The sequence below is a fragment of the Pezoporus flaviventris genome, unplaced genomic scaffold, assembly GCF_033815535.1.
Source record: "Pezoporus flaviventris isolate CSIRO_AGI_PZ_B2104156 unplaced genomic scaffold, CSIRO_AGI_Pfla_v1 ptg000001l, whole genome shotgun sequence".
NCBI classification, from domain to species: domain Eukaryota; kingdom Metazoa; phylum Chordata; class Aves; order Psittaciformes; family Psittacidae; genus Pezoporus; species Pezoporus flaviventris.
Genome location: NW_026892549.1, coordinates 59,165,434 through 59,189,819, shown reverse-complemented (window position 1 = coordinate 59,189,819; position 24,386 = coordinate 59,165,434). Strand labels below are relative to the sequence as shown.

Below are 24,386 nucleotides of genomic sequence, written 5' to 3'. Positions count from 1 at the left end.
GCCTGTGGCAGGGGTTGGAACTGGATGAGCTTTAAGGCCCCTTCCAACCCAAACCAGTCTGGGATTCTATGATTCTGTGTAGTCCCACAGGCAGAGTTGGTAGCAGGCTCACACAACTGAGTCCACCGTTCAAAGAAAGTCATCAGAGCCAATGAAGTAGAACTTTTCCCCCTTAGAAGTCCACCTTTAAGAGCTGACCATGGGCCTTGTGGTTTATTACAACTAGGGCACTAAAGGCTTGGTTCAAAACCTCACCAAGAAAGAAGCACACCAAGGGCCGTCAGCCACTGAGAAATTCCTGTCTCAGTGCAGGTGGCAGAAGGCTGATGAGCGCACAGTAATCCTGGCTGCTGGTATAGGGATAAGCACAGACAGATCAGCAAATACACACATATAGCGAAGTTTCTTTTCCAAAGAAGAAGGATGAAAAAAAGGTTCTCATTGCTCTTGTGGGCTGCTGAGCAGTAGCAAAATCCTACAGAATAAACCACATAAATCCCCCCAAACTAGGCTATGGAATATTGGACGACAGCTGAACCTGAATTCATTGGAAGAAACCCCAACAGCTGTATTGCAAAGAGCAAAAAACTGCCAAGACTGACTCTTTTAGTTGCTCTTAATTCTGCTTTGGCCCCTGTACGGGAAATGAGAACTGATCTTAAAAACCAGAAGGAATTACAAAAACAAACAAAAAATAAAGTGAAAGCTGTTTTCAAAGCGTAGGACTGGCCAGCACAGGATTAGTTTCAATTAGAACATATCACATCAATTTAAGGGGAAGGAATAGAAGAGGTGCAGCATCCATAAGGAAGGGAGGCTGAGAGCCTGCAATGTCTTTTGACAGGACTCTTATCACTGCAGCCAGCAGTGGGCAGGTAGAACAGAATTATACTCCCAAGCAGAAATAACACTTTGGGGTGTTTTTTGCAGTATTTTGACTGCATCTTTTCACTGCCAGTCACAGCATATTCCAAGCAGGGCAAACATAAGCTCTTCATCTGACACGTGCCTAATACAATGTTGTACTTCAGCCTACTATAAAGTCCTATTCCCATCCCTACAAGCTATATATGCAGCCAAGAACCACGTACTGTAGGATATTTCATTCTGAGAAACAAGACTGGTGGTACTGGAACAAGAAGCATTGCTTATGAACCAGTATTTCTCATATGGTGCTTCGAGTTGGATGTACACACTTTCAATGATTTTTCATTTGAGAAGGAATGTGAATTAAGAAAGATGTGACGTTTTTATAGGCAAGAAATTAACAGCAGCCTCATCAGCCTCTAAGACAAGAGAATCTAAACTAAGGACCCAGCTACTGACCTTTTGCTGCTTTGAAAGCACGCAAATTCATCCTCATTATGGGATGAAACCGGCACTTGCTCTGCTTGGTAACGTCATCTTCGTACCACTTGCAGATAAACTGAACACTCAGCGAAACAGGTGAAGAAAAGACAGGTTCTAACAGCCTGAAGGTTAAACTGGATTCATTTGGAAAACCTGGAAACTGAGACGCTGTAATTTAACATGTGCTCAACATGTGTGCTCAGCAGCAACTGGAAATTAAATATATTAAATATTATCAAACGTTACATCATTAAATATAAATTAGATGGAAACAGGGGAAAGCTAAAAATTGACTAGGAGTTTAGCTACTCTAAATGGCTAATCCGTCCATTTTTCACCTGAAGCCCTCTCCAATACAGTTTTGCCATTAAGCAAAAACCTAAAGAAAGGTAATCAATTCCAACTAAAAAGCACTTCTCCCGGAATGACTGCACTTCAAACCCCTGGCTGGCTGCCAGCCCCCCCAGACAACAGCTATCAATGTTTCTGACTATCACAGGAGCATGAGGGGCCATGCATAATTGACTAGAAGATGGGCTAAAACTGTGCCCAATCAGTGTGTGATCAAAACCGCGTGGAATATTCAGCGCCACTTGATTACATGGAGGCACGTCCTTTCGCTCTCCTCAGGAAATCTCTTCAAGGTCCAGAGTACTGTAATAAGATCATTACTGTCAAGCGGTACGAATCGCAGGCAATGAGTCTTGGGATAGGAAGTCATACTTCACAAGCTCCTCTGGTCTTTTTTTTTCCCCTCTCCCCCCTATCCCCCCACCTTCTCTTTTTGTATTTGACTGCGTGTTGAGGCAGCAAGGCGACGAGGTGACAGATAATGATCACATCACTGTGTGGCAACTAGAAAGGCACTTTTAAGAAAGACCACAGAGAAATCAGCTTAACAGAAACTCAAACAATCTTTTCTGGGGGGGGGGGTGTCTTCTCCCCCCCCCCCCTTCCCCCTCAAAAATTAAATAGAATTAAACTGCACAGTGTTCTCCTTTCATGAATTGTGATTTAATGCCATTGAATGTAATCATTTGATAGATTTTCATATTATACCAAAGCCTATTACCTCACAGACAAATGGGCAATTTTCTCCATCTCACACTCACAAAAGAAACCTTTATTATTTCTTTTTTTTCCCCTCCTTTCTGGAGGGGGGGAAGTGGTGGAAAATGTCAATGGTGAGGCCTGTTCAAGTTTGCTTTTTACCTACTCCTTTCACTGGAGTTGCGCACTACACATAATGCATAACACCTATCACAAGTAACCTATCCTTAAAGAGAAAGGTGGAGGGCTTGAAAACAGATTAAAGCACGGGGTATAAAACAAACACGCAGCAAGCTCAGCACTGAAATCTCATGCACAGCACGTGCATCTGCAGTAGAGGCTTCAGATGGAAAGATACCAAGTATCTGCTCACTGAATTTGGCAGCTAATTCAAGGCAACTATTTGATTAACACTTGACAAAACAACACAGGTTGGAAATGACTGACAGGTCAGGAATTGGAAGTAAACGGTCTACATTACTGTTACGGGGTTGTCTAGTAAATGCCTGACATCAATACCACAGAGCACCAAAACTGGAACAAATCCAGAGCTGCGTTTCCAAATGGAAAAGGCTGCTATGGTGAGACAAGAGCCTACCGCTCAGGGAAAGGTAAAGCCAGTCTAGGTAAGAACCCCCACCTCCATTTATGGAAGATGAGATCCGGTACCATGGAGCTCTCCACTTGGCATCTCACTTTCAAGGAACCCACCCTCTCATATTAGTTGGTCACCCTTTCAAACACATACCATTTGGAGGCTCCTCAGAAAAAGATGAAAGTATCCAGCTCCACACTTCACAGACTCTCGCTGGCTCTATTGCTGTGCGAGAACCACAGGTGCCCATCACTTGCCAAGTACATGATGCTGCTATTGCAGCTTAGAGTCCAAGCGAGATTGGAACACCACGACCCCAACCTACCCTTTGAAAATAACTGCATGAAGAGACTAACACCCATGAACACATAAAAATGAGGGAAAAACTATGCTTAAAAATAACAATCTCAGGATTCATTATTAACTTTGGAATCACAAAGAGAAATTGTAAAGGGAATCACCATCTCTTCAAGGAAACCATTTTAACTTGCTCAGGCTTCTGCACTTTGCCCACTTTAAGAAAACTTTCTAGGAGAAATACACACATACTCAACAACTTGTTTAGTAAAATCGTTCATACCCACTGTGTCACCTTCCTCAGTTTTGCTTCGGACCTGCTTTTTCAAAGGTGTCACAAATGTTTTGACACAGAACCAAAATGAAAAGGGCAAAAAGAGTTCCTGATCTATAGGTTGTTACTGAATGTTAAAGCCTAAGAGTGCTGCAAAAAAATCCTGCCAGCAATAAAAAGGGAGCAGAGGAAGCATCTGGCCACAACCAGCAAAATACAGAGTCTGTGTGTAGCAGAACTAGCAAATTCCCCAAGCCTGTAATGCCTTCTACAATGCACAAAAGAGAATATCAGACTCATGACGCTGGGCAAATCCTGTGTATGCAGACTCTTGAACTGGAATCAGCTGGAAACATCATTTCCACTCTCACTTCCATGTAAGCAGACAGTATTAGGTCCACCTACATTCACAAACTTTACCAAATGAGACTTCCTACATGCCTCTTGCTGGATGCCATGCCTGGAATCCCTTTATTTGGAACACAGAGGGGAGGTGACTGTGAAAGCTGTGCATCTGGGAGCCATCACCATTTGTTTGACCTGGATTTAAAGGCAGATATGGTTTCACTGTCCATTGAGGGTCTTCAGACCTGGCACAAGGAGGCTGATTACACAAGCAGGATTTCCTGACACCATGCTCACATCAGGTCTTAGCCCTAAGTACACACTGAGTAACAGCTGGTATTCTTCAGGGCTTACCCACAATGGACTAAAACGTATGGTTCTGCAACGAAATAGTTACTTCTACATTCTATTCTGTGTGTACCTCTTGATTATGAGTTCTTTTTAGCATAATGCCAAGAGCATGTTTCATAACCCTAGGGTAGATCAGACCCACTGACACATTCCCCCTTGAATTCCAGGTGTGAGCTACACATGGCAAACTTCCACAATCAAGCCATTGGCATTAATCACACGTTCCATATTATGAATAAAAAGCATGTCTGTAATCTGCTGACATCCCATCAACCTTCCCCTCAAAGCTGCCCTGTGCCTCCTAAGGCAAAAACCCATTTAACTAGCCACAGAGAAGCAGAGCATGTGAACAGCCACCACAGGCTGGGGCATGAGGTCCACTTTGCTATGCTTTACACAACAGCTAGTGGGAGATGCCTACTAAAAGCAGAATGGCAACAGATAAAGGAACGTGTACCCTGCTACAGCTTCCAGAACAGTCCATGGCTGGAGGACTTCCTGGGAGAGGTTGCAGTCTTTTAAGATACTTTAATTCAGGTATATAGATTCATAATGAAATTACATGGTCTTATGCTCTGGATAAACTGGCAAGGAGCTTGTAAGATAGAGACGCTTCCTTACGTAACAAAATGGATCTAACTTCTCCAGCAGGATTAATATTTTATAAGCACTTCTTGCTATCTTGTAGACATCCTCTTGTGGACATCAGGAACCTTTTCCATAATCCAGGTCTCTAGCTCAGACTGACAGCATAGTTTTAAAGGACACTAATTACCTGAAGCCAGTAAAATGTTAAGGTGTCACTGGTTTTCATTCAATTATGAAGCTGCTTAAAACTTGTTCCTTTTCCAAAAAACCAGGCTAAATCACAGAGCAGCACTTGTACCAAGGATACGCAGCGTACCCTTCTGCAGTCACACAGCACTTCATGTAATAAGAACGGGACACTCTTTAGAGAGATGTAGGGGAAAAATGTGCTATCTTTCTCTAACTATCCAGATGTGCCAGTCTGTACAACCACCACCACTTCACCCTGGGACTTATCCTTTCCAGAATCCCCTTTCCTGCTGACCACCACTGCAACACTTTTCCTTTCAACCAGGTAGGTGGAACCAGCAGCCTCTTTTGACCCTGAGCTAACAGTGGTTTTAAAGAGAAGAAGGACTCTTTCAACTTGTTTAGCCTGCAATGAAGTAGGTTAAAACAATAGATGAGCTTCACCTCCCTTGTCTTTTGCTCCTCAGCATCAACATAAATGCCTTTCAGCAGCAAACCTTTCATGTCAGATAGGCTGTGACAACGGAGGCTGCAGGATTCCCAACGAGTGACCTTTATGCCTTGGTTGAAAGCAAGTCTCTGAAGATTCAGTCTAGATTTTATTAATTTCTGCCCTCCTGTTTCTCAGGTGCACAGCCACCGGCCAGTTCTGTGTCTCCTACAAGGCAGCAAATGAACTTACTGATAAATTACAACCAAAGAGTGTTTTGACACTGAATAGGTGATAACCTCGGAGACACTTGCAGTACGCTCAAATCAAAACAAGCATTTGGCATTACAGACAACAGATATGGTCACATACTGTTGATTCCTTTTCATGCTGACAGAAGGAAAATACAGCTGAGTACTTTGCTCAGTTTTCTTTCATTTTTAATGGCAACTAAGCCCTGGGTTGCTTTTTTTTGGGGGGGGGGAGGAGGTGGGATTAAGTATTTTTACCTACAGAGCAGCTAGAACAGAGAATGGCTGGATCAGGCAAGGCCTACAACTCCTCTGACTTAACCCACAAAATAAGGATGTAGATGCTGATCAAACCACACTCCTAAAACCTTCCCAAAAGCAAGTTTGCTACACTGCAGGTTTAGTGACGATGAACAAAGCAGAACTTGGCTTTTCTGTGTGCAAAATGCAATTTGCTGAAGTTTCTGCAGTGTTTCATGCACAGGAGGATGACACAAATGACATTACTATCAACACATTGTATATGAAGACAATTCAGCAGTAACCCTCAATGAATTATTTACCCCCCCCCCCCCTTCCCAGTTACCTGCTTATACTGCAAACCCTACCAGTTCCAAACAAATGCTTCTTTTCTTCGTTCAACGTTGCAGTCAAAACACCATTTTGGTATCAATATCACTTGAAATATTGCTGAATATTTTTTAAATGGTTGGAACATTTACCTTTTAAAACTTGAGACACTGAAGAGACCAGAAATAGAAGCAAAACATATTCTCACCAAACTGACCACCACAAGATGAAGAGAAATTGAGAGAGAAGAAGCCCAACTGAGAGAGCTAGGCTGGTTCAGCCTGGAGAAGAGAAGGCTCCTTAAGGGGAGACCTTAGAGCAGCTCCAGTGCCTAAAGGGGCTCCAGGAAACCTGGAGAGGGGCTTTGGACAAGGGCCTGCATGGACAGGACAAGGGGAATGGCTTTAACCTGCCAGAACAGGGGAGACTGAGATGAGCTCTTAGGCAGAAGATCTTTCCTGTGAGTGTGCTGAGGTGCTGGCACAGGGTGCCCAGAGAAGCTGTGGCTGCCCCATCCCTGGCAGTGTTCAAGGCCAGGTTGGACACAGGGGCTTGGAGCAACCTGCTCTGGTGGAAGGTGTCCCTGCCCATGGTAGGGGATTGGAACTGGATGAGCTTTAAGGTCCCTTCCAACACAAACCAGTCTGGGATTGTACGATTCTATGTAATACTACAAGACAGGATGGAAACACACTCTTCTGTCTATATTTTTTTAGAGGAGGAAAAGCTTAAGATCTCTCTTACATTTAAGGAGGGTATAACTGTAAAAAAATGGGCCTGGAAATCCTTAAGGAATGCCCATTTTCCCCTCCTGATCAATAAGTTTTTATTATTGCTTTACCACACCTAGGGAATCTCCTGTCCCAAACTAGTGTGCTCAGCCATCATGTGCACTGCAGCAGTAGCAGAATCCCAGCGCAGGCTACATACACAGGTACCCTGCAACGGACTGAAAAGAGCTTTTACTTGTAAAAGTTTTGGTGGCAGCTTAGTTCTGTGCATCCCTTCAAGGAATATAATCCATAAAGGGACCTTGACATCCAATAGATTTGATTCCAAAGGTTACATACTCTTTAATAGGTGAGCAGTTTTGCCCTTGTTGCAGCTGCAGGTCAAGATATTAGATTTCACATCTTCCTTGCAGAGAAAAGAGAGTGACGATACTGTGACTTTTTGTGCTGGAAAGGTTTCTGAACATCCTGTCCTCTGACAATGTCAGAATGTTTCTTCCAGACCATAAAAAGCCAAGGAAAAAAAAGGCACCAAGTAAAAATATATCCCATCATCATGGTGCTTAATTCAATATGTTACAAACAAATATTAGCATTAGCAAAGTCAAGTCCATCTGTCAAACAAAGAATCTACTCTCCCACAAACACTAGCTCATTGTTTGCATCTGTTTCACTGAACAGGCCTAGAAAGGTGTGCCAGCAGGTAGATCATGGGATGCTGAGGAAAGCTTTGGGTGAGAAACTGCAGGTAAAATACATTTTTTTTTTCATGCATCATGTACTGCATTTCAGTTAACAGCTGTATTGCTTCCAGGTTACACAAAAACCAAACTTTCAGGCATTACAGATTCCATCCATCGTAGAATCATATACAATGAGAGAACGGTTTGGGTTGGAAAGGACCTTAATGCTCATGTAGTTCCAAGGGCAGGACCTTCCACTAGAGCAGGCTGCTCCAAAGCCCCTGTGTCCAACCTGGCCTTGAACACTGCCAGGGATGGGGCAACCTATGCAGCTTAGAAACCAGATTAAAGCATCTTTGCTCATTGCTAGAAGTACCAATGAAAAGTCTGACTAAACCCTGGTTTTCCATCCACAGAAAACAAATGACCGTATTTTCATTTAGAATGTAACTACAGTTCATCTTCAATGCTCCCCAAGATTTGTGACATTCAGTGCCATATAAAACATGCATGTGAAGAACACAAGCTTTTGAAGTATCTTTACTGGTTCTCCCCAGGGAAATTACCTATACAGTTCCTCAGTTCACCCTTAGCTACAAGCCAGAAAGTGTACATCTAGAGTTGGGGGCTAGATCAGAAAAGCAATGGGAAAAGCAATCACTTTACAAGGGGCAGAGAACAAATATCTTTGTGTTCAGAAGATAAACACAAAAGATCCTTCAAAAGTTCTTTAGAAACCAATGAAGAAGAACGTGGAACATAGATTTACAGAGAAAAAGCAGAACTTGAAGAGTTCACCAAGTTGCTGATCAGGTTTATTATTCTATCATCAATTCCTCTTTTTCATCTCCATCGACATGGAGAGGAACACAGAGGATTGTTTTGCCTATGCTGGGAGAGAAAGTAAATTCAAAGCACTGTGCTGGCAGCTGCATTGCATCTCCTTGACCAAAGGAGTGGATTCTCCTCACCTGGAGCAACTGGACTGGCCCTACAGGAGGCAGCAATGTTGGCCCCACTGGCCAGAGCTCTTAGTCAATGGAATAATTGCAGAACACAGATGATCCAGATTTGATGCTGAAAGATGGCTTTCTATAGCTCCTAAAATCTCAGTGATGGATTGAGGGCAGGCAGGTTCACAGCCATGAAGTTTTAAAGCTGCCTAATAAGAGCGAGAAGAATCAACAGTGGGAAAGGTCTTTCTGTGAAGAGTATTTCCAAGAAAGCTTTTTAATTTTTCTACGTGCTTTCAAGCTGAAAAACCTTCCTATTACCACTGAACACAGCACTAGCTATTCCACTAACTGCAGCAGCACAAGGGTACCAAACCACACCAGGCTCTGAGCAGCTATTCCCCTTTGAATCACAGCACTGTACAATCCTGCTCTGAGCAAGTTTAGACAGCATGGTGGGAAAAACACTGCTGGTTGCTGGCACCTTTCCTAATGTAAGCATTCCTGCTGTTAACCTCAAAAACATGGAGACATTTTTCAGTGGCAAGTTCTGTGCAGGGAACTAAAGAACAACTCTCTGGGTTTCAGAGAGAACTGGGAATATTTTCCCCAGAATCTCATTTTCCAAAGCAGGGAATGAATGTTAATTTTCATCCAACCGCATCACAGTTGCTTCAGGATTTTTGTTACTGGAACCATTGTCTCTAAAACCTGTAGAAGGAGAAACCGAAGAAGATGAAAGAATCAATCCCAGAAAGAGAGGGCTGTGCATGTGCAGATAGTGTGGAGAAAGAAGAATCAGCATGACCTTTATGGAAGGGCATAAAAGAGTTGAGCATCAGTCCTTGGAATTAGTGAATCACCCTGGGTTCATTAGTGCCCATCATCGTGATATCTGAATACTTGGGCAGAGGTCAGTGATCAAAGCAGGCATGTTCAAGCAGAAAAAGAGACTGCAAAGTGAAGTAAAAATGCCTGAGTTTGCTGAAGACCAGATTTAAGTCTCATTGAACACCTCAGCTTTGCTACAGATAAAAATGAAGGAACCCAGAATTTCTATTTGAAAGCTGACACTTGAAACATGCCTAGACCCAAAGGAAGGCAACATACAATCTAGAATTACCCAAATCATTTAACTCTGATCCATTGTAACTGTCTGAGAATACCTACTGCAGGAGGATCCTCCTCTGTTTTTTTCACAGTGTGCCTCAGGATTTCCAGAAGGAACAAAGATACGGTTCTCCCATGATTATCACTACAATCTTCGGTAGCCCATTTTCAACAGGTCACTCTGTGTATAGCAAACACTTGTTCAAAGTTGCTGAGGCAAAGCACGAATGTCTCAGAACATCTTCCTTTGACTGTTTAATGTGGATTTGTGGTCTTCAGAACTGCAGTAATCCTCTGAGGGTTTAAATTTACATTTACAGCCAGCATAGAGGAAGGGAAATCATAGAACCCCAGACTGGTTTATGTTGGAAGGGACCTTAAAGCTCATCCAGTTCCAACCCCCTGCCACAGGCAGGGACACCTTCCACTAGAGCAGGGTGCTCCAAGCCCCTGTGTCCAACCTGGCCTTGAGCACTGCCAGTGATGGGGCAGCCACAGCTTCTCTGGGCACCCTGTGCCAGCGCCTCAGCACCCTCACAGGGAAGAGCTTCTGCCTAAGAGCTCATCACAATCTACCATCTTTCACCTATGAAAGAGTGCCTATCTCGTAAGACATGTAAGAAGAGGCAGGTCAAAGAAGGCTGATGGGCTAATGTAGAGATATAAAGACTGTAAAAGCAAGTGCTGGCATTCATTGCTACTTTTAAAGCTCCCTGTGTTTTACTTGGTTGCTCCTTGCCAACTAGTTCTTGCCCTCTGGAAGCATATTTATCCCATTTCTATGAGAGGGGACAATTCTGCAGAGTCATTGCAAAGCGATTTCAGACTAACATGTTACAACGCTGGAACACAAGAAGAGCAAGAGGAAACAGAGAAAGTTGAAGGAGCATGTACTTCCCACTCCAATCAGAACAGGGGCTTCAGGGACGAGATGCACAAAAACTGCATATCCCCCATTGCTCGCTGCGGGTCAGGAACCTGCGCCTGCAGACCAGGACCACACAGGTTCCAGCGCCAGTGGCTTGTGAAAATAATCTCCCCAGAAGAAAGAAAACACACATGTATTAACTACTGAGAAAGAGATTTTCAAAGGCTCTTGATATCCAGCTGTCTTGATTCATATTGACTTCAACAAAATAGTCTTGGACCAATGGTGAGCACTCTGAAAAAGCCCCTCTTCAACTTGCCATTGAGGTATGAAAATACAAGGTATAAAAAGAGATTGTCAAATAAAATAAAGTCTACAAATTAAAAATAAAAGGTTACAATAAAATTTGGCTTTAGGCCATAAACTAGGGGGAAACTGACAGCAAAGACAGTTAAATGATGGCAAAGAGAACGCAACAGGAGCTTGTCTGAAAAAAAAGCTGATGGCTTTTAGAAAAGGATTTGTATAGATAGGTGGGGAAATAAATTCCGGATGGGACAGCAGCGCAATTGAGAAATTAAATAAATGGCAAATAAGGATGACTAAGTAGTAGTTAACATGCCCCTTCTCAGTTGTATACTATTATTACATCTATTTTTAATGTCTCTTCAGCTGTCTGCAATTGTCATCCTTTCTTCAGAACTTGTTCCAATGCTCTTTGATACTGAATTAGCTGTTTTTCACTCTCCGATGCTTACAACCACATCTTGTTCTTACTCAACACTCCCCCTTTCCAACAATGTTATTCCATTGTCTCTGTTTTTCATCTCTCCTCATATGTTGACTCCCCAGTTTCTAAGCCCTCCAACTACCCTTGTTCATCTTCTTTTTTTTTCTGGAGCTCTTTTGGTTGAATCCTAGCATGTTTCTTTTCTTCTTTTCTAAAGATATAAGCATGTTTTATATCATATCTGGCTACTGTACACATTGTTACCCCTTCAGAAGGGCACTGAACAGCGATAGCAGTGTTCGTGTTGGAAATAGTAAGCTAAACTAAGGGAAAAAAAGAAGTTCTTTTTGGCTTTTGCTTTCTGGTTCTTAAAAAAGAACCCAAACATTTAAACTCTCTCCTTTTCCTTTTTATCCTCGAATAACACAATCTGTCCATGAGCAGCTGAATATTCAAACAATAACTGGCACCAGAAGTGTTGGCAATTCTGGAGCTCAGGATGTGTCTAAGGTGAAGTGATAACACTAGATTTAATAACACTGAAAAAACACACAAGTTCTAATGTGATGCGATGGGCTACTGAGTGAACCTGACTTTTTCACCTCGCAAGTATGCCATTCCTTACCTTTATAGCTAATGATGCTCCATATTAACTTGGGGACACTAATTTATATATCAAAAAAAATCACTTCCAAACACGTTTCACACAAACTCGCCATCTTGATGCCTCAGATTATTCAGCTTCACCATTAAAAGATCAGTTTTTAATTTATCTACTTCAAGACAATTCTGTTTAGCTTCCATATTCCAAACCAACAGTGTAGTTGAGTTGTACTTAACCACGCTCTTTGGAATGCTATGTTCAATACTCAGACTTCCAGCATAGAGGAAGCTTACCTTCAGCTGTGCCCGAGATACCATCAGCTTTGAAATTGCTTGTGCTTTTCTTCCGGCGGTGTTTCTTTCTGTTCGCATGAGGTGAAGGAGGTGGATCAAGTTTGGGGCTTGTTGTACTTGATATACTTGGGCTTGAACACACAGAATCTCCTAACCCAGTATCTGCAGTTTGGGGTGAAGGGTAGGGGAAGGGGGGGAAGAAGGAACAACAAAAATACTACATCATTTGACTTAATGGTTGCCAAAATCCAAGATATAACTCCTTGCAGTCTATAGCAGCTAATTTCCTGAGCTCATTGACTTCCAAAGGCTACAGGGGAGTCTCCTAACAATACCCATTAGTTTTTCAAACAGGTACAACAAAGCAACTTGGCTGAAGTTATGATTCAAGTCCTACTATATCAACAGTACCCTGCATCAGTTTTAGAAGCAGACCAGCTGGAACACACACAAACCAATGGGAAATCACTTTATTACTTCCAATTACTCTTTCTTTCAAAGTACTAGAATTATAGAATCCCAGACTGGTTTGGGTTGAAGGGACCTTAAAGCTCATCCAGTTCTAATGCCCAGCCATGGGCAGGGACACCTTCCTCTAGAGCAGGTTGCTCCAAGCCCCTGTGTCCAACCTGGCCTTGAGCACTGCCAGGGATGGGGCAGCCACAGCTTCTCTGAGCACCCTGTATCTTACCGATCCTCAAATTAACTCATGTAACACTAGTCTAGTTTAATACATAGTGGAGCAAATACCCAAACATCCTCTGGACACTATCTGCTTTCATTCATATTAGAGACAGACACACACAGAAAAGGCGGCGATGGCAATAAAGGTGCTAAAAGAAGGTAATTAATGTATGCTGGGTAGAAAAAAGTACTACTATGTTCAGTGTGTTTAGTTTCCCACTGTAGTAGCTAGGGTAGCATAACATGCAACCATTTTAAGAACTAATGGCAGAGTCATTTTCTTCCCTCTCCCACCCAATACCTCACACAACCAAATCAAAATGAAAAGCTGGTGACCTCCTCCTCCCATAAGCAGAGACCACAGTCTCTTCCCTGGTCCAGGTAATACATGAATGCCTTCTCTTTGAAGTAGCTCTTGTTTCTTCATGTAACAGCCACATTTAACACAAGTTTAGGCAATGAAGACATACTTGAAATGTCACCTTCCATCTGGGTCCTTTCATGTAGTAAATACTTTAGCAACCTTAATCCAGTATTTTACCCCAAGGCTGGTAATATGGTTTTGGTTTAACTGCAACCACTGTTTGGGTTGGGATTAGTGCTAAATGCAGTTCTTTTTTGTTGGTTTTGTTTTAGTTTTAATCATGAAATTTAACATAACACCCTACACTTTAAGTATAGTGTTTGCTATCATGGAAAGCAAAGCTTTTTCCAGAGCCAGAACAGCACTTAAGATGAATTAATATAGAAAAATATAAAGCCAAAGATTATTTAAAGAGTAACTTTTGGTTCTTTGAATAACTAAATCCACATACAATTGCCTATGTGATAAAGAAACACGCTTTTTTCCCCTAATAAATTTACTTACTAATTACCCATTAAGCACAGTTGTGCTGCAAGTTATTAGGTGGGGATAAATTATGTAGCTGAATGCCTGGCAACAGAGCTCAAATCAAACATAAGCTTTTTGTTCAGGATTTTTGTTCTTTTCCCTATGTCCACCATTTTGTAACCACTCACCAAGGATTTAACCAAAACTGGGAACTATGGGAATGGATTTACTACAGATCTGTGTAGGAGACTTTAAGTATTTGACCCATAAATGTTCAAAGTAACTATCCTGCAAGGGTTTGCTATCTCTCCAGGTGAAGAGGAAGGCAATCCCTGATGAAAATCCACGCCAGTGCTCTGCATGCTCTTTGTAAAGGGGACATGGATACCTTTGGCTCCTTGACACTGAACAGAACGTGCAAAAGAAGATGCCAGCAATACAAAGGCATGACCATGGATGCAAGCTGATTACTGCTGGGCCTAAATATTGACTTGAGAAGGTACAAGGGCTGCCTTCATCACCACTTGCGACTGCAGTATCAACCGTGATGCCTCGGACCCATAAAACAGGGAAGAAATGGTGCTCTGACACAAAACCACAGGGTATGTTTTTCAGTAGGATCCTTGTTTAAGAAGGTGAAGGTAGATCTATGCAATCACTGCAGCTTAGTCTAATTTATAGGCTATAAATTGCACTAACAAAACCCGCTCGTGGGCTCTGAAGAATGAGGACCGTACGGTCTGACTACTTGCACCGGGAAGCTGAAGAATTAACCTCCTGTGGTAAATCCTCGTGATCCACAGCCCTTTCCAGGTAATAACCTGCCGTCCTTGTGTCAAACGGCTCTGTAGCGAAGAGCCCGACGCTTTCCCTCCCCCTCAACCACAAGAGAGATGCGAGTTGCTCATAAACGGGTGCCGAGCCGATATTGTTGGTGTATTAATGCCCCGTATTCCCAGCTTCGGAGACCACCCTTTGAAGATGGAAGTTATTTAACATTCTCCTGGTTTAAAATATGAGCAATCAAAAGGCGCCGGGCTTACACGCTGTGCTTTCCCATTTCCCACTACTTCTCTTGCCTGACATGGTATTCTTCAAATTGAAAAGAGGGCTCCTGAAAGCCCAGCTTCGGAAAACTGTAAATGAGTTCAGGCTTCAGCCCACTGAATACAATCTCATCCTCCTGACTGAATACAAATAATGCATTTTATTTTGTATCAATTACCACACCTGAGAACAGACGACCACTGCTGGAGCTATTAAATAAATATATATATATAGGGTAAGGGAAAAGGCACGCCAAATTAAAAAAGCAAGCACCTCATTACTCCACACCTAAACCAGCTTTGACAGAGGCACTGGAACTCATAAGATGCGTTTCGCTGGGTTGGGATGGGCTGTTTTGCAGCCATCCCGCACGTTCAATGTCAGCCATTAGTTCTTCCCAATCGGGCATCAATGTTCAACACACACCCAAAAAAATATATAATACTAGTAATAATAATAACAATCTGCAGCCTCTCCGAGCTTCAATACTTGAAGTATGAGTCAAAGAAGCAGTTTCACTTTTCACTCGGGAAGCTGACAAGCATGACTAGAGGGGGAATAAAATAACATTCAGTTCGCATAAATATCAAGCAGGCTGCTTGAGACTGATGGGCCAGGAATGTATTCTTAGCCATCATTCTGGCAGACAGGCCCAAGGACACTCATAACTTATTTTACAATCATTTAGTTTCAGCTCAAGTGGAAAACGTGACAACTTATCTCTGCTGACAAGATGCCATATCGAACCTTACAATTAACTCTCCCACGATTATCTGCCCAGCCCATCATTAGCTTTGCAGTTTTTGATGGACTGTACAGGCAGCTTTCCTTGATGACGGTCATCATTTGCAGGGTGTATGTCTATATTATACAACATTAAGGACAAAACTCTCCCCTTGCCATGTAGCTGGGGTTATCCTGACCAGCACATCCTCAGTTCTGCAACTGCTAAGCCAGGTTTTTAAGTGATGTGCTGCAATGTGCTGCTGAAAAATGTCCTCTCCTCCAAAACAGAGCATCACCATGCTCCAGCCTATGCCTGCTGCTGCCTGCAGCCCAGACAAGCGAGCTAGAGATGACCATGCCCTCTCCCAGCAAACAGCCAACCTACCTCCCTGCCCTCCTCTAACACCAGTGCCATTATTAACTCCTCTCAGCTGTGAATGAGAGCTGTCATGAGCTGGATCCTTGCAGTTTACCTCTGCATGCTCACAACACCTTAAGGAGGATGTCATGAATTTCACGTGTGCATTTGTCCACTTTCTATACCAACAGGAGAACAGGTTTCTCATTAACGGTGAGCTTCCAGCTTTGCAGCATCATGGAATAACAGGAGGTTTATACCAAGAGATAGCAGGACTTCTACACAAAGCAGTACGAGAAAGTACGTTTCAGAAAAAACAGTAAAATAGACAATTCAGAGTACACATTGAGGGTAAGCTGACATCTATGCAAGTTATTTGAGGTCATTTAAATATGTGTAGTACCTCGCTCCATACCCAGGAGGAACGTGTGATACCTGGTAAACAAGCCCCTTGTTACCAGAAGATGGGATATTAAATAAGCCAACCACTCTGCTGTTAGCACAGTGATTTTTTTTCTATAGGTGCATGACACATGGGATAAGACAAAGACTGTGGTAGGAGAAATAAGAGTTGCAAAGGAAGAAGTATCTTGCCTACAACTACAACCCAGAACTATGAGATGGAACATTAAATGAACAAAGGAACCAACCAAACCTTCTCAGCAGAGTCTCAAGGGCTGTGCTGTTGTACTGTGCTTCATTTGTCATTTGAAACACATCTGCAATCAGTTTCAGGGCAGTATTCTCCTAGTTTGATCCCAGGCCAGTATTATATGTTTGTAAGAGGTAACATTCTATGCAAGTCTCACTTCTCATCTTCTTACAGTTTCGACTGTATTATATGGAAGGTGCACGCGCTCCACAAAATGATCTCAAAAGACAACTCCATCTGTGCCTTGTAAGGACATTGCAAGAGTCCTCCTGGATTAGAAAAGGGTAAGAAATCCACAGAAATCCACAGGATCCTAGACTGGTTTGTGTTGGAAGGGACCTTAAAGCTCATTCAGTCCCAACCCCTGCCACAGGCAGGGACGCCTTCCACTAGGGCAGGTTGCTCCAAGCTCTGTCCAACCTGGCCTTGAACACTGCCAGGGATGGAGCAGCCACAACACACACAACCTTCTCTCCTCCCCTGTGTAATTCAAAGCCGGCCTGTGCTTCCTTGGTGCCCCTAGCACAGTATGAGTAACTTCCACCCCAAATTTCTCAGCATCTGCACCGAGAATGTCTGAGATTTGAATTGAAGCCGTTTCTTCTTCACTGCTTGCAGTGCCTGCGTTATAGAGCTGCAGAAGATACCAGCACAGGAACCAAGGAGGAGAAGAAAATGAGGGACAATAAAAGCAGGTATGAGTGCCCCAGGCCATGGTAAAGGAGCTGGAGGTGTAAAAAGCATGAGGAAAAGGGGCAACATACAAGGTACAGGTATAGCACAGCACAAAGGCAGAGGTATAAAAATCTGTAAGAGTGGAGCTTCATCTTTGGCCCACAGTTCCTATTCTCTCTCTCCCACACAACCCTCTCTCCTGTGTAACCATGTGCAGTGGAAACAAGGATATTCTGACCTCTTCTATTTTCAAGTCTTTTGATTTATTCCGTATTTTTGTCAAATCACCTATTTACAAGAACTTGAAACAAACTCAACAGGTGACGCTATTCTCCAGAGACCAAAGTCAAGCTTGATCTGGTTTACATTTTTCTTGCATCTTCTTGTTACATTTTTCCAACAGGCTTTCAAAGTGAAATTAGACTTTTTTGTCAAGCCCAGCTCCCCAACATGGCCTTATTCTCAAGTGGCTGGAGATTGATTAATTTGGGTTTTTGATTTGCCCAAGTGACAAGAAGGCAGACGTTAACAAAAGCGGGACCCGTGAATGGGATCAATTAAAGAGCAGAAGCAGCAACACAATTAATAGCACCAGGTTCAAGAGGAAAAAGAAAGCGCTGATGACGAAAACAACAGCAACAGCTCTGACTGCAGCAGGAATCTTTGCCGCGACCCAAGGAAGGCTGGATCCAAAGAGGGTGTTTCAGAACTTTTACTATGCCATTAGTGGTGAAATGAAATAACGCAAAGATGTCGGTAGCTGGTGGACTGAATAATAAAAAAATAGCTGGACACTTTCATCTTCTACACATGTGTTTTAAATAGAGGTGAAAAAAAGCAATCCTTTTATTTAAACATGGGAAGCAATAGACTAAAACCATCTGTAGTTGTATTTCAGACCCATTTCCCCAAGCTGAGATTTTTCTGGCTGTGAAATCCAATGCTCTACAGCTTCCCTTTACAGCTATTACCATAAATGTTCTATCAAGTTCTTTATATTCCTCCTCTGCCTCAAACTGAAGTTAAAGGGATGCTGCAATTGCACAATGACTGCAGAAAGCTGGAGTCAGGCACGGATGGTACAGGACTGACATTAAAATCCTGTCAAAACTGCAGCCTGGCAGAAGTCTGTGGATGGTAATAAACACTCAGAAGTGGGGGAGAAGGGGTGGCACGAGATTACAGCCTACAGACAAAATAAAGAAGGCAGAAATGTCTGAAGTACAGAGAGCTCATACCTTTGGTAGGAATTAGGTTCATCCAGTCATCGTTTAGCTGAATTCAGCTTGGACACTCAAGCTATCGAGGGCTTAAATTAACCTGCTGCACTGAAGGAAATTAAAAGGAAGCTCTGAGCAGAACTGGGGGATGGAGATGAAAGAGCCTCAGGAGTATTCTCTTTCCACGGCGTCTACCATTTTTCCAGTCTTGTGCCTAAAGCCTGTAAATCACAAAGCTATCCTGTCATGTACAGAAAACTCCACTGAATGCCTAAGTTACTGCCTCCTTCCCTCTCATAGCAATTTCAATTAAATAAGGAAAACTAAGATTCCTTCTGGGGGGGGGGAAGGAAAAAGAAAGGGTCTCTTTACCTCTCTGTCTCCCTGCTTTTGGAGGGTCTGGCTTTTGCTATGCGTTCGCATGCCGCAAGCAAAGCAGACCTGGAGGCATGGCAAGATCGTTTCCCCTTGGCAGCCTAATAAGCCACTTTGTGAGAAGTGAGGGACATCATCCACAGTCTTGAGAGATAGAGTCAGGCTCATGACAGCAAGGCACAGGTATCAGAAGGACTGGCTTCAGTAATGTCAGAGATAGTAAAGCCCTTGTTACAATCTCTGTTATCTAAAGGCAACACAAAGTTACTTCTAGCTCATTTTCTACTGATATGCAATGTCTGACCATCATAAAGGAAGCATGAAAGCAAAAATGCAATATAGTGCTTAAACATTCCCCCCCCCCCCCCCCAGTATATTGCTCAGTACATTTTCCCTCCTAAGGAGCACCCTAATACAGTGCTAGTAAAACACCATCCTGCTCCTTAGAAATCAAAGTATTGCTAGCAAGAAGAAAAGCAACTGTATTTTGTTAACTCCCTTTCAAAGCTGTCTTATGAAGTTAGCTTCTCATACCACAGAAGTAATTTACCATCTTACAAAAGGAGAGGATACACCTATTCTTGAGCAACCCTCCTGTGTTGCCAATTCAGTGGCAAGCAAAGTAAAGACTACTGAATATTAGAGCACCTGCAAGCCTCAGAACATGAAACAAGAATGAGATGCTAATCTCTCTTCCACACATCTTGCTTACAGCAGCTTTAGTTCTCAGGGGTAGAGATATTATGAACTACTCCCTGAGTGAACACAGTTTGCTAATCTGTTTTATCCTCCATTATGCAGATGCTTCTTTGCCTCCTTTGTACTGTGTGCTGAATATGCCCTGTGGAAAGATCAAACATGACAAGTTGTTTGAATACATAAGGACAACAAACTAGAAAGAGATGTAAGTCTTAGATGTTGTAGGATTGCAACCACATCCCAAGGCAAACTAACTCCATGGCTCCCACTGAATAAACCCACAGTCTAGATGTATAAGAGATGTCTCTAATTCTTCTGGCATAATGTTTTCACTGGGCAGCATCAGATCCTTTGAAAAGATGTGATTCTTACATGGTGTCACCCTGAATTGCTACAAACTGTGTGTATGATGCTATGGGCATTGCTCCTCCTGGCCATTAAGTGTATACAAAATGGGAAGGTGAGGAATATTACAAAAGGCAGCTGGTTATGGGGATTCATTCCAGGTAAGTAGTTCTTAGCCACCCTGTGAGGGAGAAAGGAGATAGATGGTCCTTTTAAAGACAAACCATACGGCTGTGGAATGTTTTCAGGGCAGTATCTCCTGCTTCGATTCCAGGTTAGTTTATCTCCCACTTCTGAAGACAGGTAATAATCAGACACCTCGAGGAAGTTACCAACTGTGGCACTCTGGACCTAGCAAACCCACCAAGACCACCCCAAGAAATGATGATCTGCAGAAAAGCAAACACTTGGAAGCACCACTAAAAGAACACGTTCTGGATACACAAGCTACACCATGACCGAGTACACACAACACCATGTGACAAATACTATCTTATATCCTTGTCAAAATGGTATGCATAATAAAGTCACCTTAATTACACAGAGAGGGTCAGAGCTCTGCCTGATCTAACAATCAGCATCATCTTCTAATTGGAAAAAACCCTCAATTAACAATAGCATGCATTGAAACAGAGCCTTGAGGTCTCGAGGCACTCGGAAAATAATGAACCCATGCTCTACTGCATCATTTCCTACTGAAATATTTACCTTGTATTGCAGGATAGGCAAAATAAAGACAGAAAGGAAGAACCGACTCTCTTCAAAGAAAAGCTCAGCGCCAGAAAGATGTCTCTGTCTCTACTCTTGTACTTTAACCTTCAGTCAGTATATAACCTGTGAGCAGCTTCAAGCATCAAACCCACTCACTGGTAATTGAGGAGAGGTTAGGTAGCTCTCCACTGTCAGTCCACAAGACTTCAGTGACAAGCCCAAATATCAGTGATTTGGAAAAAAAAAAAAAAATCAAGAGACTTTCACCATTAACATTTTCCAATTAAAGCTGAATAACTGCTGTATAATAAATAGGTTGTTAACGGCATCACAGCGGGTAGGAAAAGGCTAAGGCTTTCCTGGTAAAGTATGCCATGAGCACCAGCATCAGAAAGGAAAAGAAATAATGGAAGCAACACCAAGTATACTCTTAATCAAAGACAAAAATCAAACATTTTCCTATTGTAGAAATCTATAGAGGAAAAGTAAAGCATTTAACATAAAGCAACGTCTTTGCCACCCCTTATAGGTGTCAGATAACACAACTGTCATTGACAAACATTTTATCAACCACTCTTTCTAGCTCTTACCAGCTCTTCTGAGGGTTCAGATAACCAGAGCCAGGGCCCTTCTTTTGCTCTCACAAAACCCATGCATCAGAAAAGCCACTCGCCTGGAGTGACGTGTAAACTGGATATTCCTCATCGACCTGGGCTGCAGGTGGCACACACGATGGCTGCATTAAGGGATGAGATCAACTGTAACAAATGAAGGGCCCAGAGACTTGAAAGGAGATGCTCTTCCACCTGCGGGGAAGGCCAGGTCTCTGCGCTTCAGCTGTCCCCCAACAATCAGCAGGTTGTGAAGGACTTGAGCATCGGATCTAACACAGAGGCTTCTTTCACTCCTTGAACTGTGTATACTGTGAAGCAGCTTTGAAGTGTTGGATTCCATAGGTAACATATACACAACGTCCCTGTACCCACTGCCCTGTGATCTGGACTGGAAAGAAACGAAGCCTGCAAACAGGCATGCTTGATGAGGCAACAGCTCTCATGTTGATTGGAACAGAAACTTCATTAAGCTGGAGAAGAAATGAAACCACTGTGTGTATTTCTTGCACTCACTTTGCCCAGATCCTGGCCAAAACAAAGCAGTGTGCTTCTGGACATGCCATAAACAAGAAATCTAATTATTACAGGCATATATGTGTATTTCCAAAGTATGGATATAAAAAGAGGAATTCTGAAATCGCAAATTACTCTGATAGCAGCTATACATTAACCTTTTATATGCTCAACTTTGTGCTTAAAACATACCTAAACTTTATCATATTTAGAATTTGTATTATTATTATAATATAAATTTAGATTATTAAAATTTATATCAAATGGTTAAGTAAACTAAAAGAGTGTCAATCTAGTAAGCTTGCTCTTTTTCCTCCCTGAGTCTTACTTAAAAGGTGCTTAAATGTGGAATGCACTGGGCTCACGACATTTTTAAGCTGCATTATTTGAATCAGAACAGTTTATGAAGTGTCACACTTTGCACTTATGTCTTTTCTTGAGACTGCGTCTCTCAACTTCTACTATTCTCTGCAAACATAATTTACTTTTCTAAGTTCATACTGGGTGAATTTGGCTTGTGTACTTTATTTCCTTGTAATTATGATTGATCAAACTACATCACTCCTGAATGTACACAGGCATCCTCACATCAAATGCTGCTCTTCAGCTTAGCTAGTGCCAAAAGGCCTGCCCTTCTGCTGCTGCTGCTGCTGAATGTGGTCAGTGTGTTGATGTTTCAGCCACTCTTTTAACAGTCTAAAGTCCAAGACCACAGGTCACATTTACTTCTGAGATACTGGGGAAAAACAACTGATCCTCTATCTCAACCTACCTGGCAAGTGACCTGCCAAGAAACATCAGAGCAAAGCTCATTCCAGGCTGCAAACATTTCAGATTAAAGCAATCTTAAAATACAAACATGTGAAAAACACCTTTGAAAGATTAAACTATCTTTTTATACAGATGAGACTGGAGGACAGCCTCCCTGGTGAAGAACTCACTTTGTGCAGGGGTGCGATCATCTTCAGTATTAACCCTTCCACTCTGACACATACTAATATAGAAACAGAGAACAGGATATGTTTTACAGACTTCTAGGTACAGTAAAAACTGTCAAATGTCAGACATCTGAGCTACAGAGAACTGGCTTGCTGCTGAAGTTCCACAGGAAGACAGTTGTGGAGATAAATAAATAAATATATATGTATTTGTCCTGGTTTGGACTGGGACAGAGTTAATTTTTTCTTAGTAGATCATACGGTGCTATGCTTCGGATCTGGTGTGAGAATAATGTTGATAACACACCGATGTTGCTCTAAAACAAGGACTTCTCAGTCTCCCATGCTCTGCCAGTGGGGAGAGGCACAAGAAGCTGAGAGGGAGCACGGCCAGGACAGCGGACTCGCACTAGCCAAAGGAATATGCCATACCACAGCATGTCATGCTCGGGATAGAGACTAGGGGGAGCTGGCTGTGAGGCACCTACCCGTTACTGGCGTATCCACTTTCCCGCCCTGGGAAGTCCTGATTTTTGGCTACTTAAATACTGAGTGGGACGCTGCAACACACTAACCCTGTGCCTGGATGGTCAGGAATGAGGAGTAAGACACAAGCTTGACGAGGTGATAAAGAGAAGATTCACTGTTCTCACTATTCTTTAGCCAGGCTAAAGTTTATGCTTCAATAATAAAAATACAGTGCTTTGGTTTGGGTTATTTGTTTTCTTTTCTCCTGAGTGGGGACAAACAGAGGAGATTTGAGAATCAAATCCAGCTACAGGCAGAAAAAGCACTGATTCATTGAACGCTGCTAGACAATCAAGTTAGGTTAATCATAGAACCACAGAATGATTTAGGTTGGAGGGACCTTAAAGCTCATCCAGCTCTAACCCCCTGCCACAGGCAGGGACACCTTCCACTAGAGCAGGTTGCTCCAAGCCCCCATGTCCAACCTGGCCTTGAACACTGCCAGGGATGGGGCAGCCACAGCTTCTCTGGGCACCCTGTGCCAGCACCTCAGCACCCTCACAGGGAAGAACTGCTGCCTAAGAGCTCATCTCAATCTCCCCTGTTCTGGCAGGTGAAAGCAATTCCCTTTGGCCTATTGCTACAGTCCCTGATGAAGTGTCCCTCCCCAGCATCCTTGTAGCCCCCTTCAGACACTGGAAGCTGCTCTGAGGTCCCCATGCAGCTTCTCCAGGCTGAACAGCCCCAATGTTCTCAGCCTCTCTCCATACGGGAGGTGCTCCAGCCACTGATCCTCCTCATGGCCTCCTCTGGACTTGCTCCAGCAGCCCCATGTCCTTCATCAGCGTGATGTCTAATCAACGTCAGTACCAGAAACTCCCCCCCCCCATGTTTTTCTCCCCTGTTGTAAGAAACATTCCAGGCACATCCTGATTTCAGTTTGAAATCTAAGTGAAACTGAATGCAAAATATGCATCTAAGCATCCATAAGCAAATGGTGGGGAAAACCAAAGCTTTATAGTTCCACTCAAAAAGTTAATTTAGTCACAAAAACAAATTACTGACACACATTTGGCACTTGAGGCTGTGAACAAGATTAAGATGAGCAGGAGGTTGCCAATGTCAAATTATCTGAAGATGAAACCTCACATTTCTTGCCATTTTGGAGCCAAGCACAGGTTTTAATTGGTGAATGCAACAATTCTTTATATTTTAATGAGGGGGAGTGCAGAAAGAAGAGGATCTTAAACAAGAAAGCAGATGGGTT

At 42.8% G+C, this 24,386-nt stretch overlaps 1 protein-coding gene across 8 annotated transcripts in view; it reads right to left on the bottom strand.

Annotated features, from left to right (window-relative positions):
• AGAP1 (ArfGAP with GTPase domain, ankyrin repeat and PH domain 1) overlaps positions 1-24,386 on the bottom strand; it is a 327,230-nt gene that overhangs the window by 79,055 nt on the left and 223,789 nt on the right. For all 8 annotated transcript variants that reach the window (XM_061459922.1, XM_061459932.1, XM_061459942.1 and 5 more), the window contains one exon: positions 12,263-12,424. In XM_061459922.1, coding sequence (XP_061315906.1) covers positions 12,263-12,424 — 162 coding nt within the window. The remainder of the gene's footprint in view (positions 1-12,262; positions 12,425-24,386) is intronic.